At 47.3% G+C, this 25176-nt stretch overlaps 1 protein-coding gene across 18 annotated transcripts in view; it reads left to right on the top strand.

Annotated features, from left to right (window-relative positions):
• The window catches only part of BAZ2B (bromodomain adjacent to zinc finger domain 2B), a 379566-nt gene that overhangs the window by 220773 nt on the left and 133617 nt on the right, over nt 1–25176 (top strand). For all 18 annotated transcript variants that reach the window (XM_073545694.1, XM_073545710.1, XM_073545708.1 and 15 more), the window contains one exon: nt 1096–1239. In XM_073545694.1, coding sequence (XP_073401795.1) covers nt 1098–1239 — 142 coding nt within the window. In that variant the 5' untranslated portion in view covers nt 1096–1097. The remainder of the gene's footprint in view (nt 1–1095; nt 1240–25176) is intronic.

Here is a 25176-nt window from a genome sequence, read left to right as displayed (position 1 = left end):
ATTAAGAAAGAACTGGCTAGTCCGCATGGAGGCCTCTCGGGTGACGGCCCCATACAAATAATCTTTGTAATGAAAATTGCTTCCATAACAGATTTAGATGACACTAAAGGGAAATTGGATAAATGAGGGACCCAGCAGCCAAACCCCATAGATCAGATATTGAGGGCATGTTCATCTTATTTAAGATTCTATATGATAAAGTAAAAACTATTACATGAGTGTCTCAGCTACCCCCAGTCATTTCTTGTGTACTTGCAACATAGAAAATGTCTTAAGAAAGGTTTATCATACTTACTAGCTTATCTAAAATCTCTGGCCAGTTAGCTCCTTTTAGAAGATTTTTTTTGTGTGATACCAGGATGTCCCATCTTATTTAAGGAGCCTCCACATCCACTACCACATTCACGGAGCACGCCAAAAAAGATGTGAAGGTGGCGTAGAAGTGAAGAGGAAAGCATGGCTTCTAAATGGTGTCAGGCTATGGGGAAAAATGTGGAAGGCACTTTTCATTAGAGTTGAGCGAATATGCTCGGAAACGATCGCCAAATCCGAATTTGCCATATTTATGCCATATTAGAACCCTATTTGTGCCGAAATGTGTGTTTGACGATTGTTTCCGAACATATTTGCTTATTTTTACTCCCATTGACTCCAATGGGGTTCGGCTGTGCTCGGCGAATATTGTAAACGTGATCGTAATCCGAACCGAATATTGAAAAATTTGCTCAACTCTTCATACACTGTAACGTTCTTCCAAAGGGAAATCCCAGTGAGCTGTATATGAAAGCAATATGGTCAGTTAATGAAACTGGAGATTGTATTGAGTTCTTAAATGAGTATTGCCAATTTATGCATTTGTGTAATAGCCACAGAAGATGCCTTAAATTTCTGACAGCACTGGGTACCATCCCTGGGGCCCTCTTCCTCTACTGCTGATTTACAACCTGAGCATATATAAATAAATGTTGAAATGTGAATTCCCTGATAATACTTAAAGGGATGTACACATGGTGTGGTATTATAGTCTCACGCAACAGTTGTTATCATGTCTCTCCGATAAAATACATTTAGTAATTTTTTAATCTTTTCTGTCAGTTATGGAGTCTGCAGAGAGGATAACATCAACCCCATCGTCAGTGACTTCTTCCTCGCCTTCTACCCCATCTGTAGCATCAGTGGTGACTAAAGGAGGCCTGCCCATAGGAGTCACCCCTCTGAGCTCCTCAATTACGGCTTGTGGTAAGCATTTATTTTATTTTATTTTATTTTTTTAGCACAGTTTTATTTTTTGGTCCAAAATGCTTTACTGACTAATTTCCTCATATACTGTATTTTTATACCAATTTTTCTTATTCAAAGATTCGATTTCATTGTTCATACATATATTTAAAGGGAACCTGTGACCAGTTTTTGGCTTATAAACCCTGCCCATCACCTTTATACAGTCATATGTAAAAGTTTGGGCACCCCTATTAATGTTAACCTTTTTTCTTTATAACAATTTTGGTTTTTGCAACAGGTATTTCAGTTTCATATATCTAATAACTGATGGACTCATTTATATTTCTGGATTCAAATGAGGTTTATTGTACTAACAGAAAATGTGCAATCTGCATTTAAACAAAATTTCACCGGTGCAAAAGTATGGGCACCCTTATCATTTTCTTGATTTGAACACTCCTAACTACTTTTACAGATGCCACTCTTCATAGGAGAATCAAATAGGAGAACTACTTGCAAGTGGCCACTTTAAATACCTTTTCTCATGATTTGATACACCTGGCTATGAAGTTCAAAGCTCAATGAGGTTACAAAACCAATTTAGTGCTTCAGGAAGTCAGTAAAAAGTAGTTAGGAGTGTTCAAATCAAGAAAATGATAAGGGTGCCCAAACTTTTGCACCGGTCAAATTTTGTTTAAATGCAGATTGCACATTTTCTGTTAGTACAATAAACCTCATTTGAATCCAGAAATATAACTGAGTCCATCAGTTATTAGATATATAAAACTGAAATACCTGTTGCAAAAACCAAAATTGTTATAAAGAAAAAAGGTTAACATTAATAGGGGTGCCCAAACTTTTACATATGACTGTAAGATCATAAGAATGGGGTTCTGGCGACCCCTTTATACCTGCAGCCTTGCCCCTGCATACCTCAGAAAAAGTGTTTTATACTTGTTCCACGCTGTATGTAAATTGTGCGTTCCAGTATGATGGGTGTCTTCACATTGTGATCAGCGACGCTCCGGTCCCTATGAACGCCGCCTCTTCTAAGTGCATGGAAGTGGCTGACGTCTCTCCTTCATCCATGTCGTGCCTGAAGTCTCGTGTCTGTGCAGTGGAAACGGAGAGCTATGTAGGCACGCCTTACTAAGCCCTACTGAACAACCAGTGATTCCACTACGGATGCGCGAGATTTCGGGCACTACGTGGATGACGGAGAAACGTCATCCACTTATGTGGCGTTTGAAGGGCCAAGGATAGCATGGCGCTCATCAGAATATGGACAAATAAGTGTTGAAAACACTATAAAAAGTAAAATGTTTTTTGAAAAATGCAGTGTGTGAATCTAAACTAAAGGGTTTTTTTGCCGCAAAACCTGTAATTGTGATTGGATAGGTCACTTAGGTGTCAGTCCTTTATATCAGGACCTGGGCTTTGACATCACTGACTGCCCGTATGTTAAAAATGTTCTAGAAATAGAAAAAATGAATAACTAAAGGAAATGTCATTATAACGAATATTCATAAATACATTTAATTAGCAAATCACAATCGTTTTCTCTGAGTAGGTGATCACTATAGAAATGGTCGTCTTGTCACACTGACACAAAACCTGTCTTACAATGTCACTGCACGTCAAGAGCCAGTGAACATGTACATTCGGAAGCTCCTTGCAGTGGCTTGGAGATGGCTACACCATGTATTGTTATTCAGGATGACAGTATGCACAGCATTGTGAGCGTTGGTGGTATTTCCTGAAGAAGAGGTTGCAAAAAAACCTTGAAACGCGTAGAATAAACCACTGTCAAACTTTATTAACCTTCTGGAATTTCATCATTTGGGCAGTGGGGACGAAATCCACGTATTCCTTTTGCAGAGTTCTGTTTCATATAGTCGGTGACCGACTTGTGGATCTGCAGCAGCCCTTATCTATACATGCTTTGAATACCTACTACCAGGTTAGCAGTTTTTTTTTTTGTCAAACCGCCTACTTTATTTGTGGGATAAGACCCTATATTGCGCTTGTGTCTCCCTCTTTCCTCACAATACTAACATCTCTAGTATTAGATCAGATAGACAGGGTTGACAGCATTGTGAGCAGTCTCCTCTTAGCTCAGCACCCCTGGCATCTCCAGTATTAGATCAGACAAGCAGAGTGGACAGCAGTGTGAGCAGCCTTTTCTTCAGCACCCCTGCTATCTCCAGCATTAGATTAGGTAGACAGGGTGGACAGCAGTGTGAGCAGCCTCTCCTTACTTCAGAACCCCTGCTATCTCCAGCATTAGATTAGATAGACAGGGTGGACAGCAGTGTGAGCAGCCTTTTCTCGTCTCATCATCCTGGTATGTCCAGTATCAAAACAGATATACAGGGTGGACAGCAGTGTGAGCAGCCTCTTCTTACCTCAGCACCACTGGTATCTACTGATTAACACCTGTGAGAACATCTTTTTACACATAAAGAGGAAGGCAGACCTTCCTGCCACACAGACTCTTTTGCACATGTCCTACAGTGTAATGTGGAAGAGAGGGTCCCTGCCAAGTGTCCGGGTCGGAACCAAGGGGACCGTCACCTGGGTTCCGGGGGCATCTGTTTCCGGGGGACAGAGTCCAGGAACGGACCGTGGAGACTGACACGTGGGCTGGGGGAGGAGCCAATATAAAAGGGACGGGGAACGCGAGTCACAGTGAGTCAGCAGAACGAGACAGAAGGAGCAGGAGATCGTGGGAGCGACTGAGAGCCAGAGCGACTTACCAGAGCCAGGGAGGAGGCCAGAGACAGGAGAGATACTCCCCCTGGACATCAGTGGGACAGCACCGAGACGACCGCCGAGAACCGCTGCCCCGTGTCGACCAGCGGCCGTTGCCGCCTCGCTCCTCCCCGCGGCTGTGGCCTGCCCGCGGACATCAGTGGCCGTTGCCACCTCGCTCCTGCCCACGGCTGCGGCCTGCCCGCGGACACCAGCGGCTGCTGCCGCCTCACTTCAGCCCGAGGCTGCGGCCTTTCTCCCGCAGCCGCCCCGCTTCTACCCGTGGCCGCGGCTAGTTCTGTGCCGTCGGCGGCCACCACCGTCCCGCACCAGCCCGCGGCAATGGCCGGGCTGTTGCTCGCCGCGGGTCCTCTGTTGCAGTCGCTGGCTGCGCAGGTGGCCTGCAAGCTGCCACCCCGCATCGCCGCTGCTTGCCCCTGTCCGGGGGCTGCGGCCCACCTGTCCAAGGACTCCTCCTGGGCCTGTTGTGCCCCTGCTTCACCGGAGCGTTGAAACGCTCGAAGACCACGAAAAATCTTCAGCGGCTGGGCCCAGCGACTGCTACGCCGAGGAACCATCGTCCGGGACGCCGAGGGACGTCAAGCTGTTTAAGTGACACTGTATAGTTAATGACCCGTAGTCGGCCATACCGCGGCCCTATAGTGACTGGCTCTGCCGGACTTAGTCGTGTTCTTAGATTTCCGTGTTGGCTTGTAATGAGTCCCTGCGAGGACAATTCCTGTTATTTGTTCAGTTGCTTAGACTACCCCTGCGGATAGTTACCTTTAAAAGTTATTACTATAAACACCAGACCGTCTCGCGTCTCATCACTGCATAGTGCGTACCTGCTTTACCACATTTTGACGTAGTCGGCAGGATTCGAACCTGCGCGGGGACAATGAGGGCCCCCGGCCCAGCATTTCTTTGGGGGCTATGCTAAGCAATCTACCCATGTTCTCCGGCAGCAATACTATGCTGTGGAACTGGACGGAGCGAATGCGTGGGTTATTTAGGATGCATCCGCTTACCCCTGACCTAGAGGCAGAAGTGTCCCTGATGGCGTTGGACGGGGAAGCCCGGGATACCGTAATGTTGAGGCCCCGGGGGCAGCGTAACACCTTCATCAGGGTGTTACAGATCTTAGAAGAGACCTATGGGGACCCGACCGATGTGGGGGAACTAAGAACCCAGATATTTGGACGCATGCCGAAAGAGGGGGAAACAGTGACCCAGTATATGAATGTTTTGCAGGAACTGTTTTTAGCTATTGAAAGGAAGGATGGAGTCGGCGTGGGGACCGTGGGCGTAACATTACGTGACCTGTTAATGACCGGGTTACAAGACACCCTGACAAGACAAGCTTTGCGAGAGCGGGTGCGAGCGGACCCACATCTGACCTTTTCAGAAATAGGGAAGGAGGCATGGGTTCGGGAGCAGGAGCAAGAGGTGACTGTCCCCGTGGGGATGGCTCGGAGTATCGAAGCATCCGTAAGCGCCCTAAGCGAACCCCACTGGGTACAAGAGGTGAAGCAAGAGATACAGAGTATTAAAGGTGAACTGGCCGAAGCCAAGAAAGCGGCCACAAGGAGTCGGCCAGGGCCGGGTAAAGGAGGCATGAACCATCGCGGCCCTCACCCAAGTCGGTCCCCACGACCATTCGCCTGTTACGATTGTGGAGAATTGGGACACCCCGCCCGAGAGTGCCCGCGTTCCAGGGGAAACCCGCCCCGCTGGCCAAGAAGACCAGTGGACCCTGGGCCTGGAGCCGGAGCCCACCACACGGGGTGGAGGAAGTCATGAAGACCTGGTCACGCGGTGCCCAGTGGTATGGGCAGAGATCGAAGGCCGTGCCGTGCGATGCCTAGGAGATACGGGAGCGCAAGTAACGACCAAGCCAGAGACTTATTTTCGGCAGCATTTTCCTGAAGCAGTGAGACCTCAGTGGGGCACCGTTATAAAGTTGGTAGCCACCAACCAGCTACCAGTTCCTGTCGTCGGAGTAGCCTGGATGCAGATTTCGATAAGCGGCAAATCAGTCGGCCGCCGGGGAGTGGTCCTGACCCAGGGAGACACAAACAGCAAACATCCGGTTACTCTGGGTATGAACATACGAGAGTTCGGCAACCTCCTCCTCAATGAGCCCACACAAGAGACTCTGAGACACTGGGGTCCTCGCACGGCCCAAGGGCAGGTCTTCCAGCGGTTGGTGCGGGAGGTGCGAGTGCTCCTGGAGTGCCAGGAGGGCAAAGTCATCACGCCGGCGGCTCCCCCGCTCGTGCTTCCTCCAGGGCAGACGGTGGTGGCCTTGCCGATCTGTGCCCAGATTACACTGGCGGGCGTGGAGGTGCTGGTGAAACCATGCTACTCAAAACGCCTGCACCCCGGCATACTGGTAGCCCGCTCCTTGGCCACGGTGCGGGAGGGGACCATCCTGGTGCCCTCAACCTGGAAGACCAAGATATCGCCTTGAAGCCCCGGGCCAAAATGGCCAAACTAGTAAGGCCTTTGGAGGAGATGCTGCAGGACCCCGCGGTCCAGTTGAAGGTGCAGTCGAAGATCTTTGGGCAGTGACTATACGGACCCTACAGACTGCCGTATCCTCAACCCAGGAGAAAGGCCGAGCCGTCCTGGAGAGAATGTGGGCCGAACTTTCCGGCCTAGCGCCCGCCCAACTTCTCCAGGTAGAGACACTTCTCGGACAATATTACAGTGTCTTCGCCAGTCATGAGGATGACTTTGTGGATGTGCCATGGCCATCACGCATGGGATCCCCACGGCAGGAGCGGCCCCCCATCCGGGAGCGATATCAGCAAATTCCACCGCAGCTATACCAGGAAGTGAAAACCCTATTGGCTCAAATGCTTCGGATGGGGGTCATACGAGAAAGCCAGAGCCCCTGGGCGGCCCCCATTGTACTGGTACGCAAAAAAGATGGTACGCTGCGTTTTTGTGTGGATTACTGAAGGTTGAACGCCTGCACCATCAAGGACTCGTATCCACTGCCCCGCATAGAAGAGTCTCTGTCCGCCTTGGGGAACGCAAGGAACTTCTCAACTCTAGACCTGGCCACTGGGTACTGGCAGGTGCTGATGTCGGAGGAAGACAGAGCCAAGACTGCATTTATCCTTCCCATGGGACTGTTCGAGTTTAATCGGATGCCGTTCGGGCTGGCCAACGCACCAGGAACCTTCCAGCGGTTGATGGAGCAGTGTCTGGGAGACCTCAACTTTGAAGCCACGTTGATATACCTGGACGATATCATTATCTATTCCGCCACGTTCGAGGACCACCTGCGGCGGTTGGGGCAGGTGCTCGGCCTGCTGCAGAAGTACAGGTTGAAGGTAAAGCCCCAGAAATGCCACCTGTTCCGCACCCAGATCGAATATCTGGGGCATGTCGTCTCGGCAGAAGGTGTCAGACCATCCCTGGAAAAGGTTGCTGCCATCCAGGGGTGGCCTACCCCCGAGACTGTGAAAGACGCGCGGCCTTCCTGGGGTTGGCCGGCTACTACCGTCGGTTCGTGAAGAATTTTGCACGCCGAGCCCGAGCCCTGCAGGACCGGCTGAAGGGGACTCCAGCCGGGGCGAATGGACGGAAGGTCCAGTGGCAGCAATCACAAGAGGATGCGTTTCAAGATCTCAAAGCTGCACTCTCGGAAGCCCCGGTATTGGCATATGTGGATTTCTCGCAACCGTTCATCCTGCATACCGACGGGAGCCTCCAGGGACTAGGAGCTGTGTTGTCACAGGTGCAGGACGGCCGAGAGAAAGTGATCGCCTATGGTAGCCGGTCGCTGCATGATTCCGAACGCAACCCGGACAATTACAGCTCCTTTAAGCTCAAGCTCCTCGTGGTAGTGTGGGCAATGGCGGAGCAGTTCGCAGAGTATCTGGCGGGCTCCGAGGTGGTGGTGCGGACTGACAACAACCCACTAGCCCATTTGGAGAATGTCAAACTGGGGGCCCTGGAGCAGCGGTGGGTGGCTCGGATGGCCAAGTTCAACTACAAGATCATCTACAAAAGAGGGGCTGAAAACGTGCACGCTGACACACTCTCCAGAATCCGACACACCACCCCAGGGAGGAATCGAGATGAAGAATTAGAAGGAGAAGAGACGCCGTTTGCCCTCACCACCGCCACACTTACAGCCACCGCGCAAGAAGCGCCTCAGCCGGGACCCTTAGGGGGAATGCTGGAACAGCCGCGCGACAAGTGGTTCCAGCAGCAGCAGGAAGATGGAGAAATTGGACTCTTGCACCAATGGGTGGCCGCCGGCAAATTGCCCACTGGCTCACAGAGACAGACTTTGACCCAGGATATGTTGTTGATGTTGCGCCAGTGGGAGAAACTAGTCATCAAAAAGGAACTTTTATATCGGAGAGCCGTGTCACGAACAATGTCTGCGACAGCATGGCAGGTGATCGTGCCCGGAACCCATCTCAGTCAACTGGCTCGGGAAGCCCACGAAAAGGGGGCTCACTTTGGAGCTCAAAAGACTTTGCAATGGTTGCAGCAGATAGTGTACCATCCACGCTTGCACACTGCTGTGGAAGAAGTTTGCCCGTGAGAGCTCGCTAAACCTCTCACGCAACAAGCCCCGGTGCAGACAATTGTAACATCAGCTCCCCTCGAGCTCCTCACGGTGGACTATCTGACCATAGGTCCTGCCTACCAGGGGTATGAGCATTGTCTCGTTATGGTGGATAATTTCACCAAGTTCGCCGTGGTCACCCCCACCCGAGACCAGACAGCGGAGTCGGCCGCCTATGTGATTTGTAAAAACTTTATCCAAGTGTACGGCTGCCCGCAACGAATACATTCGGACCAAGGAGCGTGCTTCCTAGGAAGAGTCATGGAAGAACTACATCATCTCTACGGTATCGATAAGTCACGGACTACACCATACCACCCGCAGGGAAATGGAGCCTGCGAATGATTCAATTGGACATTAATCCAAATGCTGCGTACCCTAGAGAGTGACCGAAAGGCCCGCTGGCCTGAATATGTCCCTGAGCTGGTGTGGGTATATAATAACCGGGTGCATCGGGTGACTGGTTACACTCCCTACTCATTGCTGTTTGGACGGGAAGGCAAAGGAATCACGGAAGTGGAGTTAAACCCGGAGGAACCTCTACCCTGGACCGAGTATCCTTGTGGGTCCGAATCCACCGGCATCGGCTGCAGACCCTCCACCGAGTCGTCCATACCAAGCTCCAGGATCTAGAACACCCGGGGGGAGCGCTGCCCCCACCAATTGACTTCCAGACTGGGGATCGGGTACTCGTACTAGATCAACGTCCCCAAAACAAGTTAGAATGACGGTGGGAGGAGAACCCGTACCGAGTGTTGTGCCGGATAAGCCCCGACGGGCCTGTGTATGAAATACAATCGGAAAGAGACGGCACACCTCTTACTTGTACTGTGCACCGAAATATGTTGCGCCCCTGTGCGTCCTCTGATCCCATGCGACCCGAGCCGATCCCTCAGGTCCCTGACCCCCCCCCCCCGTCAACGGTCTGGGACCTGGATGACAAAGAGGACTTCCCAGCCACATCAGCGGGCCCTCCAAGTAATAACATTGCAGCACACCCAGTTAGCCCGCCAGAATCGACCAACCTACCACCATCCACCACCCCAGAAAGCTCCACCACGGTCGAACTTAGATGCTCCGAGCGGTCAACAGCTGGCAAACCCCTTGAACGTTACGAACAGGACCAGTTCGTATGGCGACAAGAACTGTCGTCTCCAAAGACTAACTCGAGTCGCCTAAATCCCTCGCCTGAGGACTGGCGAGCATACAGGGTGGGGGAGTGTGGGAGAGAGGGTCCCCGCCGAGTGTCCGGGTCGGAACAAAGGGGACCGTCACCTGGGTTCCGGGGGCAACTGTTTCCGGGGGACAGAGTTCAGGGACGGACCGTGGAGACTGACACGTGGGCTGGGGGAGGAGCCAATATAAAAGGGGCGGGGAATGCGAGTCACAGTGAGTCAGCAGAACGAGACAGAAGGAGCAGGAGATCGTGGGAGCGACTGAGAGCCAGAGCGACTTACCAGAGCCAGGGAGGAGGCCAGAGATGGGAGAGATACTCCCCCCTGGACATCAGTGGGATGGCGCCGAGACGACCATCCGAGCACCGCTGCCCCGCGTCGACCAGCGGCCGCCGCCGCCTTCCTCCAGCCCGCGACTGCGGCCTGCCCGCACTCGCTGTCGTTGCCACCTTGCTCCTGTCCGCGGCTGCGGCCTGCCCACGGACACCATCGGCCGTTGCCGCCTCGCTCCTGTCCGCGGCTGCGGCCTGCCCGCGAACACCAGCGGCCGCTGCCGCCTCACTTCAGCCTGAGGCTGCGGCCTGCATCCCGCCGCCCCGCTTCTACCCGTGGACGCGGCTAGTTCTGTGCCGTCGGCGGCCACCACCGTCCCGCTCCAGCCCGCGGCAAGAGCCGGGCTGTTGCTCGCCACGGGTCCTCCGTTGCAGTCGCTGGCTGCGCAGATGGCCTGCCAGCCGCCACCCCGCATTGCCGCTGCTTGCCCCTGTCCGGGGGCTGCGGCCCACCTGTCCAAGGACTCCTCCTGGGCCTGTTGTGCCCCTGCTTCACCGGAGCGTTGGAACGCTCAAGGACTACGAAAGATCTTCAGCGGCTGGGCCCAGCGACTGCTACGCCGAGGAACCATCGTTCGGGACGCCGAGGGACGTCAACGGTTAAGTGACACTGTATAGTTAAGGACCCGTAGTCGGCCATACCGCGGCCCTATAGTGACCGGCTCTGCCGGACTTAGTCGTGTTCTTAGATTTCCGTGTTGGCTTGTATTGAGTCCCTGCGAGGACAATTCCTGTTATTTGTTCGGTTGCTTAGACTACCCCTGTGGATAGTTACCTATAAAAGTTATTACTATAAACACCAGACCGTCTCGCGTCTCGTCACTGCATCCTGCGTACCTGCTATACCACAGTAACAAGATGGCAGCCATTTCAATTCTATAGTGATTGTTTCCATTGTCAAAATGACCTTCTTCTGCTAATTAAAGGCATTTAGAAATGTATTTATAATGACATTTCCTTTTCTTATTTTTTTCTCTATTCCCGGAGAATCCCTTTAAGTCAACCATGTTTGAAATCCTAAAGAAAACTGCATAAATGAAATAACTGTAACACATTAGATAATAAGCGCTCGCTATGTTTCTCTTTTGTACTGTACGTTTTTACTTCTGAATGGTTTTATAGATCTCATCTATCACACAAGGCCGTCTATTCTTCATTATTTACCACTATTTATGTACATTTTTGTGCGTGCGTCGCCTGCTCACAGTGACATTTCAGAAGGGAATAAGTCTCATCAACATTACTGGAAAAACAGTATTTAAAATGTCAGCTCTCTGCTAGAACATTAATCATGAGCTTAATATACCTATTGAGAACGAAACTCTGCCCACAGGAATGTGTTTCATCGGGGATTATGGAGTATCTCAATAGTTACATTTAAATAGACGTTCCTGAAATGGAGCGCCTGTAATGACTAAATGAAATGCATTAAACATTACCGTGTTTAATAAAATGTCCTAAAGTGTTTAAAGGGAAAGCTTTTGTATGCTCCTCTCATATTTTATAGCTTGGAGGACTCTTATAATGGAAAGCCTAAGAGATACTAAAGTATTCCTGCTGTACAACACTAAAATGGCTGATAACAGAGAACAATAGTTAACTTCTTAATATCCAGTTAAGTGCTATGTGACTTTAAAGGTACTTCCATCAAAAAAGTCACACCATTTTGCAGTTTCTGCAAAGAAAAGGACTCCTTTAGAAATCCGGATATGTTTCCGGAAACATATTAATTGGGATTTGTTAAAGGGGTTGTCCTCTACTGGACAACAACTTCTTAAAGGGGTTATCCCGGACTATATTAATTTTTTGAGAAAGGAACCTCAGCACCACAAAAGAAAATGAGTCTGTAGGCCTCGCTGCAGTGATAGTTTGTTTTGATCCGGACACGAGTCAAAAACAGATGTGTTCCAACGTTTCGTCCCGGAGCGGTCTTTGTCAAGGACATCTGTTACAGGTAGGCAGAGATCTAGTAGAGCAATAATGTAAATGGTAAGATCTCTTTCATGTCAAGGAGGACCTGTGTGGAGCAGGAGCTAGGAATCCCGAAATGCGGCAAGCAGGGTATAAGCCGTATCTAAATTTTTTACTAAGGGTCTAAGAACTAACAGGCAAGTAGTTCCTACCTACCTGCCTGTTCTGCCCAGTGCTGATCTTTGCTGTCACAGAGCGGTTCTGCCAGCAAATCTGCCGCTTCTGCTGATGTCATGTCGACAGTAGCTGCTTCTTTTCCGCTCTGCTTTCTTGACCGGGCGTGACTGCCAAAGTCATGCTGATTGACCGCCGGCTCCCCGCTGCCTAACTGCAGGGAGCCGGCTATCAATCAACATGATGCCGGTAATCACTGTCAGCAGACCCAAGTCTTCCTCTTCCGAGCTGCTCTGTTGATATGCAACATGTTTGAGCATGATCACACTGGCCATTAAACAGACAAAACCTGATAAAAACAAAATGAACATCTATCCTTCTGTAAGTAAGTAAAAAGCAATAGTGCATATTAATAATAACACAGGGCACTTAGTATACACTGTCTATGAGCACGAGAACTATAAAAGCCATCCCATCAGAGCCAAGGTGTACCCAGTTGGGATGGTCCTAACATCTAGTAATAAAACCTTACCATCTGTCAAAAGTGACCTTAATGTGAACACTGTCCAAGAAGGACGGGGCCCAACTATGGACACCAAGCAATGGGAAGCTATATTAATATGATGTTCTGCTCAAAGAAACGGAGGCCATGTCCTTGTGCGCAAGAACCTGAAGCAAAACCAAAAGAAATGAACTGGAGTATAAGTTGGTATACATGCAACATGTAGGAGCATGTTCACACTGGTGATTAAACAGACATAACCTAAGATAGAGGCTATGTGCCCACGTTGCAGAAATGCTGCAGAATTTTCCCAGCATTTCCTCATCCCCCCGCCGTGGGTAAAACGCATGTGGAATTCGCATGCATTTTCCCACAAAATACAAGCGTTTTTAGCTTGCAGAATGCTAGCGTTTTCCAAGCTATTTGAAGCATCGCTTGAAAAAGTGATTGACAGGTTGGTCACACACAAGCATAGTGCTTGACAAGTGTGACCAACTTTTTACTATTGATACTGCCTATGCAGCATCAATAGTAAAAGATAGCATGTTAAAAATAATAAAAAAATAGGGATATACTTACCCTCTGTCGGCCACCAGAGTCCTCCCGGCCCTCAGCGGCGCTGCCAGCAAGTTCTGTTCCCAGGGATGCATTGCGCGAATGACCTCTGATGACATAGCTGTCACGCAAATCCGCACAATTAATGGACATTGCCGCGGATTTAACCGTGATGCGATTCCGCAGCGGGAAAATCTGCAGCATGGGCACAGCAATTGCGGATTGCATTGAAAATCAATGTGATGCATTTTGTTAGCCTTTCTTTAGCGTTTCTGCTGCAGCGGAAACGCTTAAAAAACACAACATGAGCACAGAGCCAGAAACTGACTGAGCCGCCCCTTTAAATGGAAGTCAAACGCTGCCGGGAGGAATAAAGTTCATTTTCACCTTGCAGTAGGGCTCTCCGTGCGGGTGACGCACAGTGTCAGATCGCTACTAACCTGCAGTTTAACACCATATCTGCACGTTAATAGCATTATTTTACATGACAAATTCCCTTTAACCCCTTCCTGCCATCCGACGTACTATCCCGTCCACGGTACCCGGGCCCGTATGACCGGGGACTGGATAGTACGTCGGCGCGATCAGCGGCTCCCACGTGGTGAGCGCCGCTGATCGCGGCCGGGTGTCAGCTGATTATCACAGCTGACACCCGGCACAATGTGTCAGGGGCGGTCACGGACCGCCCCCGACACGTTAACCCCTTGCACACCGCGATCAAACACAATTGCGGTGTACCGGGGGTTAAAGGGAAGCATCGGCAGGGAGGGGGCTCCCTCCGTGCTTCCCTGAGCCCCCCACGGCAGCGCAATGTGCAGCGCTGCTGCGGGGGACTCCCTTCCTCCAGGCCCCCGAATCCAAGATGGCGACGGGGGCCTTCGGGGGCCTGCGGAAGCTGGCTTCCTCAGTGCCTGCAAAGCGCAGGCATGAGGAAGCCTTCTGCAGTGCCTGTGTCAGATCGCTGATCTGTTACAGTGATCTGTGATGTGACAGATCAGCGATCTGTCACAGGACAGTGATGTCCCACCTGGGACTATTTAATAAAGTAAAAAAAAAAATAAAAAGTGTAAAAATAATTTTAAAAAAATCGCCAAATAAATTAGAAAAAAAAAATATTCCCCCAATAAATCCATTTTTTGGAAATAATAAAAAAAAACAAACAATAAAAGTACACATATTAGGTATCGCCGCGTCCGTAACGACCCGCCCTATAAAACTGTCCCATTAGTTAACCCCTTTAGCGAACCCCTTAAAAAATAAAAATAAAAAACGAAGCAAAAAATAATGATTTATTATCATACTGCCCAACAAAAAGTGTAATAACGCGCGATCAAAAAGACACATATAAATAGCCATGGTACCGCTGAAAACGTCATCTTGTCCCGCAAAAAACGAGCCGCCACACAGCATAATCAGCGAAAAAATAAAAAAGTTATAGCTCGCTGAATAAAGCGATGCAAAAATAATTATTTTTTATATAAAGTAGTTTTCATTGCATAAAACCGACAAAAACATAAAAAACGACCTAAATGAGGTATCGCTGTAACCGTACTGACCCGAAGAATAAAAGCGCTTTATCAATTTTACCGCACGCGGAACGGTGTAAACGCACCCCCCCAAAAGAAATTCATGAAACGCTGGTTTTTGTTCATTCTGCGTCCCAAAAATCGGAATAAAAAGCGATCAAAAAATTTCACGTGCCCGAAAATGGTACCAATAAAAACGTCAACTTGTCCCGCAAAAAATAAGACCTCACATGACTCGGTGGGTCAAAATACGGAAAAATTATAGCTCTCAATATGTGGTGATGCAAAAACTATTTTTACAATAAAAAGCGTCTTTTAGCGTGCGACAGCCGCCAAACATAAAAACCGCCATAAATAGTAAATCAAACCCCCCGTTATCACCCCCTTAGTTAGGGAAAAATAATAAAATAAAAAAAATGTATTTATTTCCATTTTTCCATTAGGGTTAGGGCTAGGGATAGGGCTAGGGGTGTGTTGGGGTAGGGTTAGGTTAGGGTTAGGGCTAGGGTTAGGGTTAGGGCTAGGGTTAGGGCTAGGGTTAGGGTTAGGGGCGTGTTGGGGTTCGGGTTGGAGTTAGAATTGGGGGTTTCCACTGTTTGGGCACATCAGGGGCTCTCCATATGCAACATGGCGTCTGATCTCAATTCCAGCCAATTCTGAGTTGAAAAAGTCAAATGGTGCTCCTTCCCTTCCAAGCTCTGCTATGCGCCCAAACAGTGTTTTACCCCCACATGTAGGGTATCAGCCTACTCAGGACAAATTGCAAAACAATTTTTGGGGTCCAATTTCTCCTGTTACCCTTAGGAAAATAAAAAATTGGGGGCAAAAATATCATTTTTGTGGAAAAAAATGATTTTTTTATTTTCACGTCCGAGTGTTATAAACTTCTGTGAAGCACTTGGGGGTTCAAAGTGCTCACCACACATCTAGATAAGTTCCGTGGGGGGTCTAGTGTCCAAAATGGGGTCACTTGTGGGGAGTTTCAATAGTTTAGGTACATCAGGGGCTCTCCAAACGCACATGACACCCGCAGACCATTCCATCAAAGTCTGCATTCCAAAACGTCACTGCTTCCCTTCCGAGCCCCGACGTGTGTCCATACAGTAGTTTTCTCCCACATATGGGGTGTCAGCGTACTCAGGACAAATTGGACAACAACTTTTGGGGTCCAATTTCTCCTGTTACCCTTGGGAAAATGAAAAAATTGGGGACTAATTGATCATGTTTGTGGAAAAAATACGATTTTTTTATTTTCATGCCCTGGCATTATAAACTTCTGTGAAGCCCTTGGGGGTTCAAAGTGCTCACCTCACATCTAGATACGTTCCTTAGTGGGTCTAGTTTTCAAAATGGGGTCATTTGTGGGGGGTTTCCACTGTTTAGGTACATTAGGGGCTCTCCAAAGGCAACATGACACCCGCAGACCATTCCATCAAAGTCTGCATTCCAAAACGTCACTACTTCCCTTCCGATCCCCGACGTGTGCCCATACAGTAGTTTTCTCCCACATATGGGGTATCAGCATACTCAGGACAAATTGGACAACTTTTGGGGTCCAATTTCTCCTGGTACCCTTGGGAAAATAAAAAAATGGTGACTAAAAGATCATGTTTGTGGAAAAAATACGAATTTTTTTATTTTCACGCCCGGGCGTTGTAAACTTCTGTGAAGCACTGGGGGGTTCAAAGTGCTCACCACACATCTAGATAAGTTCCTTGGGGGGTCTAGTATACAAAATGGTGTCATTTGTGGGGGGTTTCCACTGTTTAGGTACATTAGGGGCTCTCCAAAGGCAACATGACACCCGCAGACCATTCCATCAAAGTCTGCATTCCAAAACGTCACTACTTCCCTTCCGAGCCCCGACGTGTGCCCATACAGTAGTTTTCTCCCACATATGGGGTACAGCATACTCAGGACAAATTGGACAACAACTTTTGGGGTCCAATTTCTCCTGGTACCCTTGGGAAAATAAGAAAATGGTGATTAAAAGATCATGTTTGTGGAAAAAATACGAATTTTTTATTTTCACGCCCGGGTGTTATAAACTTCTGTGAAGCACTGGGGGGGTCAAAGTGCTCACCACACATCTAGATAAGTTCCTTAGGGGGTCTAGTTTCCAAAATGGTGTCATTTGTGGGGGGGTTCCACTGTTTTGGTACATCAGGAGTTTTCCAAATGCGACATGGTGTCCGATCTCAATTCCAGCCCAAAACGTCAAATGGCGCTACTTCCCTTCCGAGCTCTGCCATGCGCCCAAATAGTGGTTTACCCCCACATGTGGGCTATCAGCGTACTCAGGACAAATTGCACAATAACTATTAGGGTCCTGTTACCCTTGGAAAAATAAGAATTGAGGGTGAAAAGATCATTTTTGTGGAAAAAATATGATTTTTTAATTGTATGGCTTTATGTTATAAACTTCTGTGAAGCCCATGGGGGTTCAAAGTTCTCACCACATATCTAGATAAGTTCCTTGGGGGGTCTAGTTTCCAAAATGGGGTCACTTGTACGGGGTTTCCACTGTTTAGGTACATCAGGGACTCTCCAAACGTGACATGGCGTCCAATCTGAATTCCAGCCAATTTTGCATTGAAAAAGTCAAACGGCGCTCCTTCCATTCTGAGCTCTGCCATGTGCCGAAACAGTCGTTCCCCCCCACATATCAGGTATCTGCGTACTCAGGACAAATTGCACAATAACTTTTGCAGTTCAATTTCTCCTGTTACCCTTGGTAAAATAAAAAAAAATTGAACCTGAAGTATTTTTTTTATGAAAAAAAGTTAGATGTTCATTTTTTTTTAAATATTCAAAAAAATTCCTGTGACGCACCTAAAGGGCTAATAAACTTCTTGAATGTGGTTTTGAGCACCTTAAGGGGTTCAGTTTTTAGAATGGTGTCACTTTTGGGTATTTTCTATCATATAGACCCCTCAAAGTGGCTTCAAATGTGATGTGGTCCTAAAAATAAAATGGTGTTGTAAAAATGAGAAATCGCTGGTCAACTTTTAACCCTTATAACTTCCTAACAAAAAAAAATTTTGGTTCCAAAATTGTGCTGATGTAAAGTAAACATGTGGGAAATGTTAGTTATCAAGTTTTTTGTGTGCCGTATCTCTGTGATTTAAGGGCATAAAAATTCAAAGTTGGAAAATCGCGAAATTTTCAAAATTTTTGCCAAATTTCCATTTTTCTCACAAATAAACGCAAGTTATTTGAATGAAATTTTACCACTAACATGAAGTACAATATGTCACGAGAAAACAATATCAGAATCACCGGGATCCATGGAAGCGTTCCAGAGTTATGACCTCATAAAGGTACAGTGGTCAGAATTGTAAAAATTGGCCCGGTCATGAACGTGCAAACCACCCTTGGGGGTGAAGGGGTTAAAGAGGAATAAGAATGTCCTCACTATGACACCCGGCACCCCCACTTATTAGCTGAAAACGGCTCCAGAAGCGGCAGAAACTAAGCAATGTACTGGTGGAAAACCGCAGCTCCTTACACCACATAGTGGTCGCTGCTGAGTACTGCGCTTTATCACTTACTCAGCAGCGTCCGCTAAGCAACTTACAGGGCATCTGGGTTCCTCCCCAAACATTGCTTAGTTTGAGCCGCTGTCGGAGAAGTTTTTAGCATGATAGGGGTGCATGGTGCTCGATCATATTGATGCCCAGTCCAATAGATAGGCCATCTATATGTCAATCTCGAACAACACCTTTAAGAATAACTGCAGTCAGCGTAGCTTCAATATGACGGTGGCTTAAAGTAAAATCTGCCTCTGAGTCGCTGATTTCAGATTTCTGCTCTATATGGTTTTCAGTTCTGTATTTTTGGTTTTCGTTCTGTTTTTTTTTTTTTTTTTCTTCACTATTCTTATTACCATAAAAGCCATTTTATTTACTCTCAAAGGACATTTTAGTGACAGAAGAAGTACCGTATATTAAACATCCCGGCATTTTATTGACGTGTTATTAAACGACTCCGGCATTAAACGGCGACGACGTACGTAGGACTGATTTCGGAAAGGCAAATATACTCTCCTGTTTTAATGCAAAAAAAAAAAAAGTGTTTTGGCACAATACCGAGCACAGTGGTTTCTATATCGTGTTGCCAGAGGACCATGTAAGCAATTCTGTCTGCTGGTTTTCTTTTTTTTTTTTTTGCTTTCTATTCAAGGAAGCAGGTTAGCAGAAAAAAAAGATCCAGAGTTTTTTTTCTTACTGACATGTGCAAAGTGCTCACTGATGTCAGCAGAAGTCCTAATGGAAATGGCCATTAATATACATTCTCCCCGCACAGGAAGAACAGCATAAATTCACTTACTGTCACTGAGGAAACAAGCTTTCTGTCACAGGCTTAAATGTATGTTTTACCCTATATATATTTATTCCTGCATTTGGTAATTCTGGGAACTAAAGACATAAAAAAAAAATATAATTTAAAGGGACATTCCACATGGAAATAAGTAAGAGAAAATGAAAAAACAGTTCAGTTCAGAAAACGATTTGCAAGGCTCTAATAGTGTCTTTTAAAAATCCAGGAAAAAAAAAAATCAAGGTCTATTTCCTTGGGTCCCTTTCTGGTCTGCCACATAATGTGAGAGCAGCATAATATAGAGAGAAATCTTGATTCCAGTGTTGTGCCACTTATTGGGCTGCTTGTTGTAGTTTTCATAAAATCACAGTTTTATCAGCAGAAGATTATCACTGGAGCTATGCTTAACCCTGCCCTAAGAACTGATTGGTAGCTTTCTGCCTATGCACAGTGTACACAGAAAGCAGCCAATGGGCGGTGTGGGCGGGGTTATACAGAGCTCAGCTTTTAGGGAACTGCTAGATCTGTAACAGAGAAAACAGTGATTTTATCATAACTGCAGCAAACAGCCCTGTAAGTGATACTTCGCTGGAATCAGTATCTTCGTCGCTACATCATGCTACTCTCAGGTAGGAGTAGGAAAAATCTGGTGTGAAAATAAATTTATGGAAAAAAAAAAATAAAATCATGGTTCTTATTTAAAGGAATGGTAGAGAAGCATGATTTCTTATGCCTTAGTGCAGTGTTTTAATGTTCCTTAAAATTTATTCAGAATTTAATGGAAAATGAAACATTACTGGCTATCTGGCCTTGGTTGTGAATGGATACTGTTGGACTGCTGCCCAGTGGAGAGCGCTGCAGATCCAGGCACTGCCACGTTCATATGATACAGTAAAGAAGGGTGGGCAGAGTGCTGCAGCGCTCTGCCCAGTCATGGGGTGCAGGAGATGGGTCTCCACAGTTATTCACTAATGTTCTTTCCCGAAAAAAGCCTAGTCCTTGTCGAGAGTGGTGGGCATGACGGATTTGGTATATCTAGTTCGGCGCCTTACGATCCCTTTAAGGTTATTTTAGAAATCGGTAGAAATTGAAGGCTTTGTAGCTTTCACTGTACTTGTCTGAAAAGAATGCTGTCTCCACGTATATTACCGCTATCAGAGATAACACACAGGCAGGCGTCATCGAGGGTCCTTCAGGAGACCAAAAAATCTAAAACCATCATTTAGTCACCAGTGTATTTGTACAGAACGAAATGAGAAGTATGAAGTCACGAAGGCACGCCTGGTGTCAGCCGGGGAACAGGTGGAACCTGAAAATGATGAGGATTTAAGGATATATTTATATGGAGTTAGTTAAAGATTAAAGCTGACATCTAGCACACAAGAAACGTGCAGAGCGCCTTAGAGGGGTTCTCCTGGAATGTATAATTATGGATGAAATAACTCGGTATTCGGTGATATATTTTAATAACAAAGATAACCAGATGCGGGTTAAGAAGAGACTGAGTTGCTTTTTTTCCCATCTTTGGTGAACTAATAATACACATCTTAAAAAAATACTTGCCAACTTTTAGGAATCGATTGCTCAGGTGCAGACGACGTTGCATTCTCTCAACCAAGAAAATCAGGTGGACTATGCAGATCACACTCTGATCAGAGTGTGAGCATGGTGTGATCTCATTCTCTCGGATGCGGAAAAGATGGATAAAATGTGTTGTCAGTCCATGGAAATGGGACTACCCTCAGATGTCATCCGAATGCAGTCCAGTAGTTTCCCCAGACTCCTTGACTTGCATGGCCAAATGAAATGCGAATATCAGATCAAACTTGGGCATGCAGCGATATTTTTCCTCGGACAGATTTGATCCAAGGAAAAGCTCTGATGTGCACAACCTCATAGTGTTTTGTCGGATTGCACCCAGACCGAAAATATGGCCGCGTGCACGAGCTCTAAAGATGAAAATATTCCCTATGACTTGTGCTCTCCTGAGGAAGAAGTCGTACTGACTTCGAAACGCGTTGAGAATAGAGAATAAAATACCATCCTTTATCATCTATATGCCTGGATCGTTATTGCCACAGCAGCGCGGGGAATATCCACGTTTCTTCCAATTTGAAAATGCTCCCCATAGCCACTCCACCGTTTCATTTCACACCCTGTCCACACCTCTTTCATCTTCTCTTAAAGAAGCACTCCTCCTCCCATCAAAATTTGTATCTTAATTTATTTCAGACATCATATTATATAGCAATGTGTACTTAAAATTACTCATTTTGCCTTTCTACCCCAATTCTTCTCTTTTCCATTAGGTCGATGACATCATGTGATTATACACTGACTAGCTGAATCCTTCTAAGCTCTATGTAGAAACAGGAGGTCATTTTTCCCTGCATGACTCATGAGTCACTGCAAAAGCTCCTGGCAGGGGAGGAGGAGGGGGAGCTGGGTAAAGAGTTGAAGAGGGGAATAATAAATGCAGAGAAAAGAGACTTCCTGTTTCTACATAGAGCAGAGACAATTCGAACCAATGGCATAGTCATAATTCAGAGCTTCAGAGCAGCGCAAGCAGGTCCTAATGCATAGAGCATGCAAGAAGCCTGCAGCCTTAGGCTAGGTTCACATTGCGTTTAACCAGCCTGTTCAACGCATAGCGTTGACGGGCTGGTTAAACGGTATAGCATAACGCGATCGCGTTATGCTATACCCGCTAGCGCAGATGATTCATCTGTGCTAGCGGTGACAGAGCCTCAGACGCTGCAGCCCGCGTCCGAGGCCCGTCACTGAATGACGGCACGTCGCGAACGCCGGCATGCGTCGCGATGCGCCCGACAATGGGGGTCAATGGCAGCGTTAACGGACTACGTTACACCGTGTTATGCCGCGATGTAACACAGCGTTAACAGACTGCCAAAACGCAGTGTGACTCCGGGCTTACCTAGGTAACCAGCCACTCTAAAGGCTCCTTTACATTTAGCGATGCACCAGCGATCCCGACCACAATACGACCCGGTCAGGATCGCTGGTGCATCGCTAAATGGTCGCTAGTGAGCTGCCACACAGGCAGATCTCACAGCGATGCAGCAGCGATACAGCGGTCGTTACTTACCTTTCAGACGCGGCGATCCTGATGTCCTCCCGTCCGCGTCCACGCGTCGCTCGTCGGCGCCAGCAGGAAGCGCCCGACGAGAAATGGAGCTGCGCGATCAGCGACAGACAGCGGGGGAGCCGGTCGGAGGTAAGTATCACACATAGCAATATCACTGCTGCGTCACCAAATCGGTGATGCTTTAGCGATATTGCTAGCGATATCGCTATGTGTAAAGCCCCCTTTAGACTGCAGGATAGCCAGTAACCTAAGATTAAACTTCCCTCTGTTCTTGACAACAGAGAGGATTTTTAATTGTTTTTACAAGCACTTTGCAGTTAACAATTTCAAATACCTTGAGACAACCCCTGTAACTTAACCCAGCGTATCCGAGATGTATGATATATGTTTAAAAAAAAAAAAACCCTGTAGAAATGATTGTGTACGTTTGTTAGGGTGCATTTACACTGACTATCGTGAATGAGCAATCCTAGTAATGCTCGTGGCCTGATATCTTGCAGTGTAAACAGGCGCCAACTCCCCAACTATGATGATTCTTAAGGGTACTTCACACATAGAGAGATCGTTAGCGAGATCGCTGGAACATCACAGGTTTTGTGATGCAACAGCGATCTCGCTATGTGTGACACATAGCGGCGACCGGCCCCCCGCTGAATATCGCTGATTGTGCTCGAATGTCCTAGGACATTTTTTGATCGTTGGTGTCCCGCTGGCCAGCATGCATCGCTGTGTTTGACACTTTAACAACGACGAGCGACCTCGTTGGCGACTCTGAACTCACGCCTATCGAGGTCTGAGTCGTCAGAATAGCTGCTGTGTGACAAGGTCCCAACGACCGCCGAGGTAGTTATACAGATCACCGAATCGTTGCTGCGTCGTTGAGTAGATCTGCCTGTTTGACAGCTTACTAGCGACCATGTAGCAACGTACCAGCGATCCTTACCAGGTCGTATCGTTGTCGGGATCGCTGGAGCATCGCTATTTGTAACGGTACCCTTAGAATTGTTTTAAACCCATCGTTCTAGGCAGCAGGATGTCTTGTGCAAACAGGACTTTTGCTGAAGGCAGCAGTGACAGTCCATGCATTCAGAAGGATCTAATCCTGATCTATCGCCCACTACTCTGTGCACACCGGATGTGTCGTCAACCTGTCTATGCCGGTTATTAAACGACCCCCAATTTGGCAAAATCGTAGCCAGTCAGCAGTCATTTAACAGCTGCCATCGGTTAGTCTAAAGCCAGCTTTACTGCATTGCTGTGAGGGATGTCTCTAGGAGAGATGGGGACAGGGGAAATATCTGTCGGATCAACAAACAATCGGCGCATGGCCACCTTAAAGGGGTTTGCAACTGTATTTTTATTTTAACAAATATGTTTCAGACATGATTTTATTACACTCACTAATATACTGTTAAGTATTACAGGTTTTCCTCCTCTTGTTAGAATATCCTTCCTCAAACTGAACAGACCTCTTGTCCTTACAATGGCTGCTTGTGGAGGAACATGTGACCAGACCAGTTCATCTGCCTCTTCCAATAAAAAAACGACTTTCTCACTTGGAGTGTTTTTTCATTGGAGGAGGCTGACGGGCAGGTGGGGTCACATGCTTCTTCATGAATAGGTATTTTGAGGGTAGGAAAGCTGTGCAATCTCTTTGGAAAGCTGTACTAAGTGCAAGAGGCGTAATGATCTTGTGTCCATGGTCCTGTGGTGCAGAGGAGATTCCCGAAGCCAGTGCTAATTTCACCTGTATATCTATCCTTGAAACGCCCATTCAGCTGATATGTAGTGTGGTGCAGAGACCCGCCGGCTCCATGCACTGCAATACACACTGCCAGTCAATCAGAGCCCGGCAGCAGACGTCAGCTTGCCCGGTGATGGGAGGCGCATGGCAGTGATTATATGACAGTGACGTCATGCACTGCATGCGCTTTCACACCGAAGTCAGCTGCCAGCTTCTGTGCCGTCTATAGAGGAGGATGCAGCTCATCCTGGGAGTGGGGGAAGGTAAGCATAATTATTTGTTTCTTTTTAAAATGTGCTGGAGAAGACTAGAAATGGGCCAGAGTGGAAAGCATTATACCAGAAAGGGGCCCAGGATGGGGGCATTATACCAGAAAGGGGGCCAGGATGGGGGCATTATACCAGAAACGGGGCCAGGATGGAAGACATTATACCAGGAAGGAGCCCAAGATCAGGGACATTGTTTTAGCATAGTGTCCAGGATGACAGGCGTTATTAGTGTAAGGGCTCAGAGTGGGGGGACATTCTTCTTGGATGGGGTCAGGTTCTGGACATTATTCCTAAAAGGGGCCCTGGATTATTATTACATTACAGGAAGGGGCAGGACGTGGGACATTATTACATGGGTGCAAACATGCATGTATTTATAGGACCTAGAAGGTTACGAAGGCCCATTTATCTGACCAACATGTAGGTAAGGAACCAGGCCTAAATTTCACCCTGGGGCCCATCGGATTCTAGTTGTACCACTGGCTATGCTGTAATACTCATATATTAGTAAGTGGCGCAAAATCAAAAACCAACATATTTTTTTTTGTTTTTTAAATATAGATATAATGAGCAATCCCTTTAAGTCTGACGGATGTGAGTGAGAGTGTTACCTGGTATGATGATCTATTATTGCATTGCTCTGGAAGGTTCTTCTACTTTAAATAACCGCCCTCAGGATGGAGATAATTACCTGCATTGTGGGGGAGGCATGTGATCAGTTCAGTGTAGAAGTCATTTTGCAGACTGTCCTGCTTTGTCTAAGACATTGACATTTTGGAGGAGTAATAAGTGATTGCTTTGTGATCTAAAGCTGATTTCCTCAGCAGGATTGGGAGATAAACCTGATCTGTCTTTTCTGGTACACGTCTTGGCTCACTGTACCGTATTCATCTTTACACCAACAAATAATTTATGAGTTTACAAAGGAGAGATTCTTTCATGCAATGCAGCCAAAGTGACCTCGAATCCTCACTCCGGTATAGCATTTAATGGTCCTGC

Source organism: Dendrobates tinctorius, unplaced genomic scaffold (assembly GCF_039654945.1).
Source record: "Dendrobates tinctorius isolate UK_male_01 unplaced genomic scaffold, ASM3965494v1 ptg000143l, whole genome shotgun sequence".
Classification (NCBI taxonomy): Eukaryota; Metazoa; Chordata; class Amphibia; order Anura; family Dendrobatidae; genus Dendrobates; species Dendrobates tinctorius.
This window is presented reverse-complemented; position numbering and strand designations above follow the sequence as displayed.